The 13167-nt window shown below is 38.9% G+C and overlaps 1 protein-coding gene across 1 annotated transcript; it reads left to right on the top strand.

The window, feature by feature from the left end:
• Positions 1–306: 306 nt before the first annotated feature.
• Positions 307–12426, top strand: LOC139450618 (uncharacterized). The gene is made up of 9 exons (XM_071232402.1): positions 307–398; positions 2818–3055; positions 4650–4751; positions 4881–5059; positions 6227–7156; positions 7545–8993; positions 9397–9533; positions 9743–9885; positions 11013–12426. Exons 2-9 carry the CDS (start codon positions 2824–2826, stop codon positions 11054–11056), a joined length of 3216 nt encoding a protein of 1071 aa, XP_071088503.1. The 5' UTR covers positions 307–398; positions 2818–2823; the 3' UTR covers positions 11057–12426.
• Positions 12427–13167: the final 741 nt, after the last annotated feature.

The raw sequence follows: 13167 nt of genomic DNA, 5'->3' as shown, positions 1-13167 counted from the left end.
ACAATCATAGGTTTCTGGCTTGCCAAAGGGACGCAACTCTGCACAGCGAATCGCGGCGGCTTAGACGACTGGGCCACCCGTACCCCCTTGTTCAAACACAGCTTTACATATGTAAATCGTCATTGTGAAAACGATGTCATATATAAATATTTTTGTAGTGACTTTGTACTCTCAATAGAAGTTGCTACTGTCACTGTTCCGCTGTTCCACACCCTTGTTGACAAGGAAGCATTCGAGCACATTAATGTTTGAAGTAACCATAGAGATCTGACTTACCAGGAAGAACATTTACCTGTAACCGCTATCTCAGTTTATAGGTATTATGTTGTGGTTACAAATGAAAGGGAAATAGTCTCCAGCACTAGTGTTCAGAGTTCTGCAAAAACGACTACAACTAGGTATGTCATATGCAACTCTTTTTCTTCCTTCGTTAACCAATTTGTATCTGTTATCGTGAATACAATGACTTGAAGCTGCTATTCAAAACAACGTTAATGTTATACACCCTGTTTTAACAGCGTGTGACTTATCGAACATGTATACGTTAATTATTCTTTTACGATTTTTGTTTCCATCAGTTAAAACAATACATTTCTCCAACTAAGATGTTTTCCGTGAATGCGTGTTTCAATTTATCGTAACATCGGCTGTATCACACTGCTATTTGACAGGTTTACTGTGTAGTTCATAGTTCTGCAGATAAAATCGACAAAACCGTTTCCATATATATATAAGAAATCTCTGCTGAAAGCAGAATCGATGGTACTATTTCGACGATGACATGAGTATGTGTTTATGAATAACAATTATATAATGATGATACCAGGTGTTTGTGAAACGGTGAGCGTAATCTGCCTCGCTGATGTACGTCAAAAACACATGCCAAGGCATGTCAATTGTTCACCTTATCGAAACACGGAAATAATGCGCGTTATTTGGAACTATCCTCCTCACGTATACCAGTAAAGAGTCAGTGTACGCTTTGTCAATATATTTGAAAAAGATATAAAGTGTAACGCTGATCATTCCTCTTGTTCATCACTTAAGAGACCGCATCCGTGGTCCAGCGGTAGAGCGTCCGACCGGAGAACGGAATGTCCGGTGTTTGATCCTCGGTCGCGTCATTCCAAAAGACGTTTAAAGATGGTACTTGTTGTTACCCTGCCTGGCGCGAAAACAAAACTGGTCGGCTCGGAGTCAGTATACTGTGTCTGAGTAGGGGATTCATGTTCAACTGCGGCATGGTATCTCAGTGAGCTAGCACAATAAAATCGGCATTAATCCGGACAAGTACACGCAGACATACACATACATACGTGCATGCACGCCGCTACATAAGTGCAATAATCTTGAACGCGACGTGAAACTCCACTTCACCTCACCTCATCACTTAAGAGAAACTGCGTCTGTAACATTTTATCTTAAGGTGTAACATGCCTCAAATATCGATTGGTTTCAGAGTTCAAATTTCAAACCCTTGTATCGATTTCTTATCAGGCAATGCTAATAAGAATCATCATAATGCTAATAGTATGGAGTGGCTCGATCATTTTATTACCGTCATGACCCGTGAAGATTCCGGGGTAGAATAGGTCTTCAGCAAACTATGCTAGCCGTAAAAAGTGACTATGCTTGTCGTAAAAGGCGACCAACGGGATCGTTGGTCAGGCTCGCTGACTTGGTTGATGCATGTCATCGATCCAATATCGCTGGAATATTGCTGAGTGCGGCGTTAAACAACAAACCAACCAACTATTACCGTCTTCGCCATGCTTGTTGCTGTAGAAATCGCTTGGTTGGCCTGAAAAGTGAAACAGATTTAAGAACTTCTGTTTGCTGCTCAGGACCAGTCACTACCCACTTGAAACCGTCAATGTGTGATTTTGCATCAATATGTAAATATGAAATGACCAAAACCCCTTTGCTGCATTTTGTATTCTAATCTCTACATAAAAATATTATGTAATGAATTTAATGAGACTGTCCAACACATTGTCAGTGGATCCCCAGCTTTGACACAAACACAGTATCTTAAGCGACATGATGGTGTGGCTCGAATGATTTTATTACCGTCTTAGCCATGCTTGTGGTTTTGACGACACAGAGGTCCATCCATGGTACGACCCGGAATATGTAGAGGGCGTCATGGAAAATGATGAATACAAAATCCTTTTGAATAGGCCCGTATACAGCCTCAGACGTATCCAGGCCAACAAACCTGATCTTGTCCTTTTTGATAAATCCAATGAAATCATATATATTACTGAATTTTTTTGACACCATGTGATTTGACATGATCAGGAAAAACATGGCAAATATGCGGACCTCGCGTTCGAAATGTCACTCTTGCATCCTAAGTACCAAGTTGTTCTCGGTGTCTTAGGTTTGGTACCTCAAAATTTGTTGACTGACATTGGGAGAGTACCCGGGTTTGCTACCAGGAATACAGCCCTTCTGACAATCTAGGTAATGCAGACGGCTGCAGTATTGGGGAGTCTTCCCATTCTCCGAAAAGTTCTAGGTGGGCTTGACTAGGCAGCTTTTCCAAGGACAAGTGCGTGTAGAGGGGGCAAGGGCTGATGATGAGCCTGACCAGCCTGACTGTGCCAGGGTCATCCAAACCCTCTTTGCTGCATTTTCTATTTTAATCTGTAAATAATACTAATAATGCTCCTTGATATAATAAACACGCAATTGGTGTATCACGATATATACAGACACCCACGTCAATGGCTACACATAAAATTCTGTTATGTCCTTGAATTGATATTGAATGTTCTGTCAGTGACCGTTAACATTTGGATTTCCATGTTTCAGAGGACTATGATGTTAGTTCAGATTTGGGTGTTAGGTCTCCACCTACACCTTGCACTCTCCATCAGCGAAGACGTTGACATGCCAGGAGATGTGGTGTTAGGAGGGCTCCTTGAAGTACAACACTATGTGGATGGATCTTGCACTGATCTGCTTTCCGAGTCTGTTCAGACCAACGAGGCAGTGAGGTGGTTCTTCAGACAACTGAATGACAGGAACTACATTCCCAATGTTAAACTAGGTACGACATGAACAGAAGTTTTTTTTCCAGATGCCATTGGGTTTTAGCCCCTTAACCGGGGTGACACTGACAGGGTATGGAATTGACAACCGTTTTGGGACCACCTAGTACAGGACACAACTGTAAAGTGATTCATGTGTGCATGTCCTTAAATTGTTGCATTCGTTTCAGTTAATTTCATTTCCGTTTTCTGGCGAACGAATACAAATAATACACATCATGGGTAGTATCAGTTGCCTCAGTCGCAATATTTCATTACATGGCCTGGGAACCTTTATTAAGCTTTCAGCAGCTTTCAACTCCTAAGATGTTCACTTATGTACATGTGCCTATGAGTTTGTCGACATTCTACATTCAGCAATCAACCGTTTATACAATACGTATTAGTTTGTTTTAAATGTATAATCATTGCTGAAGGACATCAAATACTACTCGTATATTCAATGTTTGGTTTATGTACATGTATATGCGTTCTATGCAACATATGAACGGGTGGATTGATAAGGCCACACTTTAAATTGATGGTTTACCTCTTTCTATTTTCCATGACTTGGGTTCGTGGAAATAAAGACATAATTTATTTGTAAAGATTTAAAAAAATAAAATTGGCGTGAAGATCTTCTGATCTCTCGGTACAGGCATGCAGGATTTATGAGCTTTATAGTAACTCATATATTTTAACACATTATAATTTAGCTTTGGAGTTGTGTCTTTTTAATGCCGCAAACGTGTAGACGCCGGGCAAAGTTTCTAATCTGGCTTATTGCTCTGGTCAGCCGAAATTCGTAAATTGTATGAAGGTGTTGCCTAATTATAAGGTAAATTATCCAAGAGGAAGGGAATCAAATATTGTACTAAGTGTGTGAACAGTGAGTGAACAGATATTAAATGTCTTTTTTGTAACACTGATAACTGTTTCCTTATCAGTTATGGTTACAAATATTTCAAAATCGATTTTTATAAATCACGGGTGATGTCGGCGAGTTCAAATTGAATGTAATTTCTTTATTTGGTATTGCAATTTGTATGTAATGCTTAGCAGGAAGCAGGAAAAGATTGCTTGTGCACTGAACATTTTATCTTTACAATGTTGTGCACCTGACAAGGGACCGACCAATAAAAGTTGTTTTTTGTTTGTTTTGTATGTGTGTGTGTGTGTGTGTGGGTGGGGGGGGGGGGGGGGGGGGGGGGGGGTGTTGAGATTTCACCGTTCAAAGTAAATTGGCCGTGAAACTTCTTGAAAGAAATAATTATGTTTCAGACTGTTGACAAAATAGAAATTGCCTGATTTAAATAAAAAGGGTATCTAGAACTGAAACCAAGGTCAATACTGTGTACCAAGGTAAAACATATTATCATTTGTCAATGCAGGAGGGTGGTCTTTTTAAGCCTAATCTTAAGATACATGTAGTTCATGCGTTGCTGTCATCAGCTATCTTACACAATTAATGTCAGCGAAACATTCGAGTATCAGAAAACGCACCAAGGCGAAAGATAAAGGCTTCTCTAATCTGACAAGCATTTCTCTCTTGAAATTATATTTTGAATGTCATAATAGATATTTTACAGTGTGACACATTTTTGACCATTTCAGGTTTCCATGCTTTCAAAACATGTGGTAACGCCGCACGAGCTACAGGTCAAACCATAGATATGATGACCAAATACATGCACGGTCAAGGACCTCAGCTCTTTGGTAAGTTAATAAGCTGTCTTCTGAGTAAAGCGCAATAAACTCGTTCTCAAGTATGTAATACATTGTTGTACCGTTGGGCCTTGTGAATTGTGGCATTGTACATGTGCTTTCCATTTTGCCATATCACAGGAATATTGGGACCAGATTACAGCTCGGAAACCCAGTCCGTGTCTCGTCTGCTGAGTTCGCTCCCGGAGGAAGACCGTCTGTTGCAGATCAGCTACTCCGCCACCGCCGCCAACCTCGCTGACAAGAGTATCTACAAAAATCTGTACCGTGTCATAGAAACGGATGATGTACAAGTAGAGGTGAGAGGTATAACATGGTTGACGACTACCTGACATTCAGTGATTGAGTGATCGAGCAAGAGAAGTGAGTGAGGGTGCGTGGCTGTGTGGGAGAGTGGGGGCTGCGAGCGAGTGTCAACGTTTCTTTGACCAACAGTATTCCAGTTATATCACAGCGAGTCAGAGAAAGGCCCTAAATGATCTCAGCCCTGGCGTTCACCATATTGGTGAAACCCATGAGCACGGGTATTATATATAATGTAATGCATGTAAAGGGATGGCGTATGCTTAAAATTTGTACACAATGACAAAATCGAAACATGCTATTTGTAATCTGAAAAGCATACAATAGAGACACAGGGTAAGTTTATTCTGAAATTTACATCTGATGATGGAGCCAAGTCCACGACAGCTTGTGGGTTATTAGTTTTCCCAAACTACAGCAGAAAGTATTAAAGGTTTTCTAAAGTTGAAGGAATAGTTTCAGGTATTTCAGATCCAAGATTCAAGACAATTGTTTGCATCGACCATGTCGACAATAGTAGACACTTACTCATAACTTAATGTTTTTAGTCACAATTATTGCTAGTTATATATATTATAGAATACTCACAGGTGTTACAACTTTTCATTATAGATGCATAAACATTTGCATGAGATCTCTCCAATTGCATGGTTGATGAACTAAGCATAGACTTGATGTATGTATTACTTATCAAACTGTTTGTTGGGTTTGAAGCTACCATGTATGTTTACTGTCGGTGCGAGAATTAATAGCGGTATATCAAGAATGTAAAATTGTTCTTGGGGGCAAAGTGGCATGTTTGCCCAATTCAACCAAAGCTATTATTCAATCTCTCAGAAATAGCCTAGTCACTTAGCCTGGGGTATTATTCATCACTATGCATTATGTATATCAAAGACAGTCAGGCAATGCTTACAGATTGTTATAACCCTAATGACGTAAGAAGCATGATCAGCGGTTCTTGAAACATGTTCCAAATAATGAAAATTATATAAAGTCTCTTTTCTGATGGTATAAGTTTATTAATATCGCATGTACTCCAACTCATAACGTGAATGCAGTTTAATACTCTGGAATGTCGCTTTATAGTATAATAGTTAGAATATAATCAGGATTTGAGTGTTGTCGACCTGTTGAGTAACTACTGTTATGTTATCCCACAGGTCACCCTGAAGCTCATGCAAGCTCTGAACTGGAACTATGTTGCCATCGTGTTCGACTCTGATACCTACGGCCGGGATGCTGCCTATGCCCTCAGAGCATCTGCAGAGGCGGATGATATCTGCATTCCTGTGTTCTTCCCTTTAGAACTGGGTCAAACTGACACACAGCAACAGACTGCATTCAGTCAACTAATCCACCGTCTTCAGGTCGATGAAGAAAGTACTATCTTAGGGTTGGTCTTTTTTGGTCGAAGTAAAACAGCGAACAACTTGTTTCTTTACATTGAAGGAAATTTGGATCTCACAAATTTTCAAATGATTGTTTCAGAGTCCGTAGCTTTTGACCAGATAAATGTGCAAGATGCAAAGGGTGACACTATCATCCCCAGAACTCACGGACTCTTAACCCCGAGTCCACCCTATTATGATGTGGCGCTGTTCAGTCAGTTCTGGGCTGACCTACACACAAATGCCACACTGATGACGAATCACACAACAAATAATGATTGGTACCTTGGGTACCTGCATAAAATTACTGGATGCCACTTCACCGAGCACATGGACAATGCTACCTCCTGTCTTAATAAGGCTAGCGAATACATTAACAGACATGAGAAACTGACGTTGTTTACTCACTATGCTTTACGTGGAGCAGCAGCATTTGCCAAAACAATGAAACAACTACACGCAGAAAAATGTGGTGCAAACACTGGACTTTGCGATCAGATGAGGAGTCTGCCGAAAATACGAGCAATTTCAGAGATGACTCAAACTGTTATCAGTACAAGCGTTGACTTTCAGCAAGAACTGGCTAATGTTAACATTACCTTTAGCTTTGACAAAGGCGAGATTCGCTTTTCAAACAAAGAAGCACCTGCATATGCTGTCTATAACTGGAAGTCAAATGGTAGCTCATTTGGATTTTACAAGGTATACCATCAACATCCAACACCTTTTTTCAATATACTTACTTGACTACTTAATATTTATTTTTTTACATGCCTATGTTTAACACATAACTGTAACATTTGAAACAAAGATGCTTGACATAGTGATACTTTCTAAATTCTCTAGAAATTCCTCTGTAACAAAAACTGGAGTTCTCGTACTCAAGAATGTGTCTGTTTCATTTGTATGTAATACTATAACATCTCACGTTGAGAGAGAGATGTTATTTGAACAACTTATGTACATTATAGTCTCATATCCCGATTTTCTATCAGGCCTTATATTGATAATAATAATGATCATCAACACTATTTAAATATCCAACAACTTAACTATTTAAGTAATGGAATGTTTACTCCTGTTTTTGTAGGTGGGAGAGTTCAGAGATGAACAGTTACATATAACAGACACCATCGTGGCATACAACAAAGCTCACAAAGAAACAGTCGCTGTTCACGCACAATGTCAGCCAGGCATGGATTGTAAAAAGTGCTTAAAGGCAAACGGGGATAGGAAGGTCTTATACATTCCAGGTGATTTCTACATCATTGGTATGGCACCAATACACAACAAGGAAGGGAACTTCCTGAAGTGTGGGAGTCTGCGGTCTGAGTCTCTAAGTGTGGACCTGACAATAGCAATGCAATTCGCTGTATCTACCTTGAACAACAAGTCGGGTATACTTGGTGCAACACTTGGAAACAGGACAATAGGCCTTGTAGTACTAGACACATGCTCCAATCCCTACAAGATACAAGAGCAAATCACCAACTTGAATGATGGAAGCTTACGTCTTCGCCATGGTTCTAACAGTTCAAAGATTTTGGACAAAATAATCGCTTATATTGGTCCTGCGTTTAGCTTCGTAACTGTACCTCTTTCAACATTATTGACTGACATTCAGAAGTTGCAGATCTCCTACTCTGCCACAGCCTCCAGCTTGAGCAACAGACATAATCATCCGTATTTTATGAGAACGAGTTCACCAGACCACAAGCAAGCTGAAGTTATCATGCAGCTTGCCAAAACGACTTCCTCGAAATACATACAGATTATCTTCTCAAATGAGGAATATGGAATAGCTGGGAAAGAGGTTCTTCTTGATGCTGCACGGAAGCACGAGATATGCGTTGCACAGTCCATTGAAGCACAGAACACGGTTGATCCTACTAAACATACAGGCTACATATCTGGTCTCAGAGTTTACAGGTATGCCAAAGTTGTCATTGTGTTTGCCTTGCCGTCACTTACACGTTTGATAATGGAGAATTTGGATAAACATTTGGAAAGTGGAGAATTTGCCTTTATTGGCGGAGAGAGTTGGGCTCAAAGGGAAGCACTTTTAACTTCTAACTTACAAGGTTCTTTAACAATAGCTCAAAAGCTTCCTGAGATTACAGCTTTTGCTGACTACTTTAGAGATATAGACATCCAAACCTATCCAAACCCATGGCTGGAGGAGTACTTTGAAGAAATTAATCAGTGCTATTTACCTAAAAGTTTTCAAAAGAAAAAACGACAAAAATGCCCATCAACATGGATTGGAAACAGTATCCAGCCTGATCTGTGGACAACATTTGCAATCTACACCATATACAGTCTTGTCCGTGGGTTCGGTGACGCTGTGACATCAATCTGTGGGGATGTTGTGATCTGTCCAGGTATATCCGCGGCAGCCATGATTAAGAAACTGAAAGAAGTGAAACTTGATCTGTACCAGAATGGTGACAGCATCAACGTCTTTGATGACAACGGTGACGGAAACGTGGGTTACACTATTTCCCAGATTGTCAGGAAAGGAAGCCTCAAGTATGAAGAGGTAGGTAAGGTCATGTGAACCTTAAAAATGCTTAGGTAATAGAATATGAAATATATCTAGTATCTCCTTTTCACGGGAGTTCCTATTCTGTTGACCACCTATGTGGTCTAGTGGTTGTGCGTCTGCCTGGAGGGCGGAAGGTTTGGGGTTCGATCCTTGGACGCGTCAAACCAAATGACGTTTGTCTCCTCAGAGGGATAGTGACATGCTGTGCCCGGGAAATTGGTTCCCCTGTTGCACCACAATTTGCGTCCCTTCAAGATGTCATTACTTTTTAGATAAAAAAAATCCCGAGATAAAACTATTACAACTGTATGTGTTAATCAATTCTACAGTACTGGTGATATTTGTTGAACTGTAGGGGACAAACACATAACGAATTAAATATGTTTGTCATTACAAGGTTGGTTATTCATCAGAGAAGAGAATTGTATTATCAAGACCTGTACAAGAACTGATGGCACGTTTGAACTTCACTTCGGCTTGTCCAAACGTCGATGAATGTGGAAAGTGCGAGAGGCAGTTTAAAAGCGGAAGAATGTGAGTTAAAACATTTAATTAACGCTGAACAAGAGAACACTGCGTAAGAGAATATTCTTGCCTATCTCATTAAAAGTAAACGAGTTGAACTTTTAAAACACAATTGTAATCAGCGAAGAAGAAGTGTGTTGCACCAAGTGTCGACTCTCATGCATGTTATGTACATGCGTAGAACAACCGGTAAAATATGTGTATTTATTATGTTTAAGTAATCAAGCGAATCCCGACGGGATTATCATCTTCTACTCCCTTGTGGCTGGCGCAAGTGTGCTTGGGTTGATTGTCCTGGTGATGTCCGGATGTCTCTGCTGCCAATGTCGAAGGAGGAAGAAGACGAAGAAGAAGAAAGAAGGTGAGGATGAAGGGTTAGATAACCCCAGTTTGAAGTGTATATATTTCGCTTGACCATTTGGTGAAAACTGAAACCTCCTGCATGTATACACTATCAATATTCGCAGGTGTATGTACACTACGTCCATCCATCAATCGTGAATACCTACGGATGGTATGACGTTCAATGACGCGTGTCTATCATTTTCCGATTATGGAACGCAGTCAGGCATCCCTGACTCACTACTCCAGGCACTAACCTTGTCCATATCGTTGCCAGGCACTGAAGCAATGTGTTGAGTAGATGGCCGCATGTAATTTGAGCACTCATTTGTTTGAGCACCTGCTGGCTTCCCTCAATATTGAACCAGGCCGTAGCTTGGTTTGTTGCTTACAAATGGCGACAACGTTGAAGAGCGGGTGTATGTAATCACGGGATATGGGGTAACGTCGTGTGAGTGTGTCATACTCTTGACTTTTTCCATCTGAATGTAGTAAGAAGCAAATGATAAGGACTTCATATTATCTTATTCTAGGGTTTTATCCTAATGCATATAATTAAAAGGCCAGAGAAATCCAGAGTTTTACCATTTCTGTTTTTACTGAACGAGCCATTGCTCTAACAACTATGTTACCTCACCCCCTCTTTACAATTTGGAGTATGACCTTCTATGATCATGCCAACTTCACAATAGCCCTTTACAAATATATATTTAAGGCCATGTATAGTTTACTGCTGATCTACTGGATACCACTTAGTAAGGATAAGAATTTATGGATGAACAACTTCTTTATTACTTTATTATTTGTTCATCCATAAATTCTTATCCTTACTTAGTGGTATCCAGTAGATCAGCAGTAAACTATACATGGCCTTAAATATATATTTGTAAAGGGCTATTGTGAAGTTGGCATGATCATAGAAGGTCATACTCCAACTTCTAAAAGTTATGGATACCACTTTCCTTTTACCCGAATTCTTCTTGCAATTCACAAATTCATATTGTCTGATCATTGCCAAAATTAAATCACCAATGAGTCGTATTCACAGAGGATCTGATACAGATCTAATTATTTGATTCGTGGAAGGAAAACACCTCAATGGCACTGATATAGGTTAATGTTTTACATTTTTCATCTCCATTTCAGATCCCTATTCAACAATTTGTCCGAGGGATAGTTTCATTCAGTGAAACACATATCAACATTGCCCAGCGCACCTTTGTAGATATTTCTTGAAATAATCACATCATGTATTATTTATTATATACTTAGGTGTGAAAGACTGAGTTTTCCGAAGTTCATTGCAGTGAACATAACAATTAATATTTCACTGCTATGAACATTATACTTTGACGGAACTATTGTCGTACAAGAGTGACCTCCCCTCAAATTGTCTCCTCTTATGTTTGGCCCGTTCACAAACTGTTAACTTACTTTTTGTGTTAGTTCCACATTGACAGGGCAGAATAATGACAGATGGCCATTTATGGAGTTAATGGCCGTTTCATGTCGTGTGATATTCTCTTGAAAATTTTCCGTTATAAACTGTAAATTTTTCACTTAACTCGTCAATTGAGACCGATCGTTTTGCAAAGCGCCATTTTTATTACTTGACCAGCGTGTATTCTTTCGCTTCCAACAGCGGTCTCGAAGTTTTCAAGAATATATTTTTGTTAAATTGATTTTGTATATTATCATATCTACATGTATGATGCAGAATTTTCTCGACCATAAATATTGTGTGTTACTTTTGTTTATATTTTTATGATTTTGTAAACACGAAACTACTTTTTAAGTCGAAAATACAAGGGGTGGTGACCCGTCCCTGTGTGTTAAGTAGGAAAAATTCACGTTTCAATGTTTTACATTTGTAATGAAATAATTTAATTTTCCGGTCGACAACAACACAAAAATAATAATAAATAGGGTATTCCATGTGTCTCGTGAAATAATATATATGTATCAGAGATGATCAGAATCTAATCTTCTAGTCACATTCATTCATTACAATTTCAAGCAAAAGAGATGCAATATATGAGATGTCGTTCAATAGACGTACAGTTACAGTGATAACTGATAACATTGTTTGCGTACGAAGCGTTCTTGTACTTTTAAGCTGCACTATCTATATTCTTAATTATTACTTTCAGTCTGTTATTGTCCATATGAATACTTAGTGCACTTTATTTTATACATGTAATATACACTGATGTCTTTTCATAACAACTTGGTAATAAATTTAAAACCTCACTCATAAAAAGACACGTTAGTTAAAATTAAATCTAAATTAGGTAGATATTGGTTGTCAGTTTTATTTCCGGACAAGGATATAGCAACTATGAAACGGTATTTGAGAATTCGAGAATACGGAACGGTTAGTTTTCCAAACACTGTTTCAAGAAGAAAGTGTCTAACATGAATTTATGATTAGTGTTTACAATATTTTGAATTGCTAATTAGAGACACCATTTTAAACCAAACTGTCGTATTCTCTCTTGATTGTTGATTTTGTAGACGCTCAGACTAGACTGTTACTAGATTATTTAACTGAGTAATATTGATATTGTGTGCTCTTTTCATTACTTGAGATGTATGTATTAGTCTGCTTACCTTTCCTTTATAAGATGTATGTTTTTTATAATTTCTTATGCATTTTGTATTTTTGTATTTCCCAATAAATGTAAAAAAAGCCAGAGATGGACTACTTTCACCACGATGTCAGCGAATCCCAATATAGTGCAAGTTGAGGGAATTTCCATGTCACTTTCTCCCGGGGCCCACTTGCATAAAAAACACTATATATTGCTACATTAGGCTTCGTCTACAGTCGCTATCCACATGCACAAAGTAATTGTTGGTAAGATCATTGTAAGCTACATTTGCAATTGATCGGGACCAACAAAGAGTAGATCCTGAGCATAATTGACAAGAAAGAGTGCATGAGAGGGTCTATTAAGGAAATAATCTGCTTCACGTTCAAACATTGACATTCATTTGTTCAACTGTGCGATTCAAATCGAAAATACGAAGAGACCATCACATATTTCACGCCAGAAGTGTTGTTAATAACGATCCATATAAATATCTATGGATCGTGTAAAACTATAGCATTTCATTATCAGTTACTCCAGTGTATAAGACTAAGTTTTCTGTTGAGAAAGTTGAGAAAAATAATATTTTCATTGCAGTGAACTACTTATTAAGGGGATGTAAAACGTCTCTGCATGTCAGGAAGGGAGAATTCACACTTCAAGGTTTAACATTTTGGTAATACAATAATTTAATTTTCCGGTAGGCAACT

This window comes from Haliotis cracherodii, unplaced genomic scaffold (assembly GCF_022045235.1).
Source record: "Haliotis cracherodii isolate W230 unplaced genomic scaffold, xgHalCrac1.p SCAF_8, whole genome shotgun sequence".
Lineage (NCBI taxonomy): Eukaryota > Metazoa > Mollusca > Gastropoda > Lepetellida > Haliotidae > Haliotis > Haliotis cracherodii.
Note: the sequence above shows the minus strand (reverse complement) of the source record. Positions and strands in the feature narration are given on the sequence as shown.

Bases quoted from the DNA above. Each gene is read 5' to 3' on its own strand.
- LOC139450618 (XM_071232402.1), top strand. From the start codon at position 2,824: ATGATGTTAGTTCAGATTTGGGTGTTAGGTCTCCACCTACACCTTGCA. The intron at 5,060-6,226 runs GTGAGAGGTATA...GTTATCCCACAG, and splicing joins CGGATGATGTACAAGTAGAG to GTCACCCTGAAGCTCATGCA. The intron at 8,994-9,396 runs GTAGGTAAGGTC...TGTCATTACAAG, and splicing joins GAAGCCTCAAGTATGAAGAG to GTTGGTTATTCATCAGAGAA.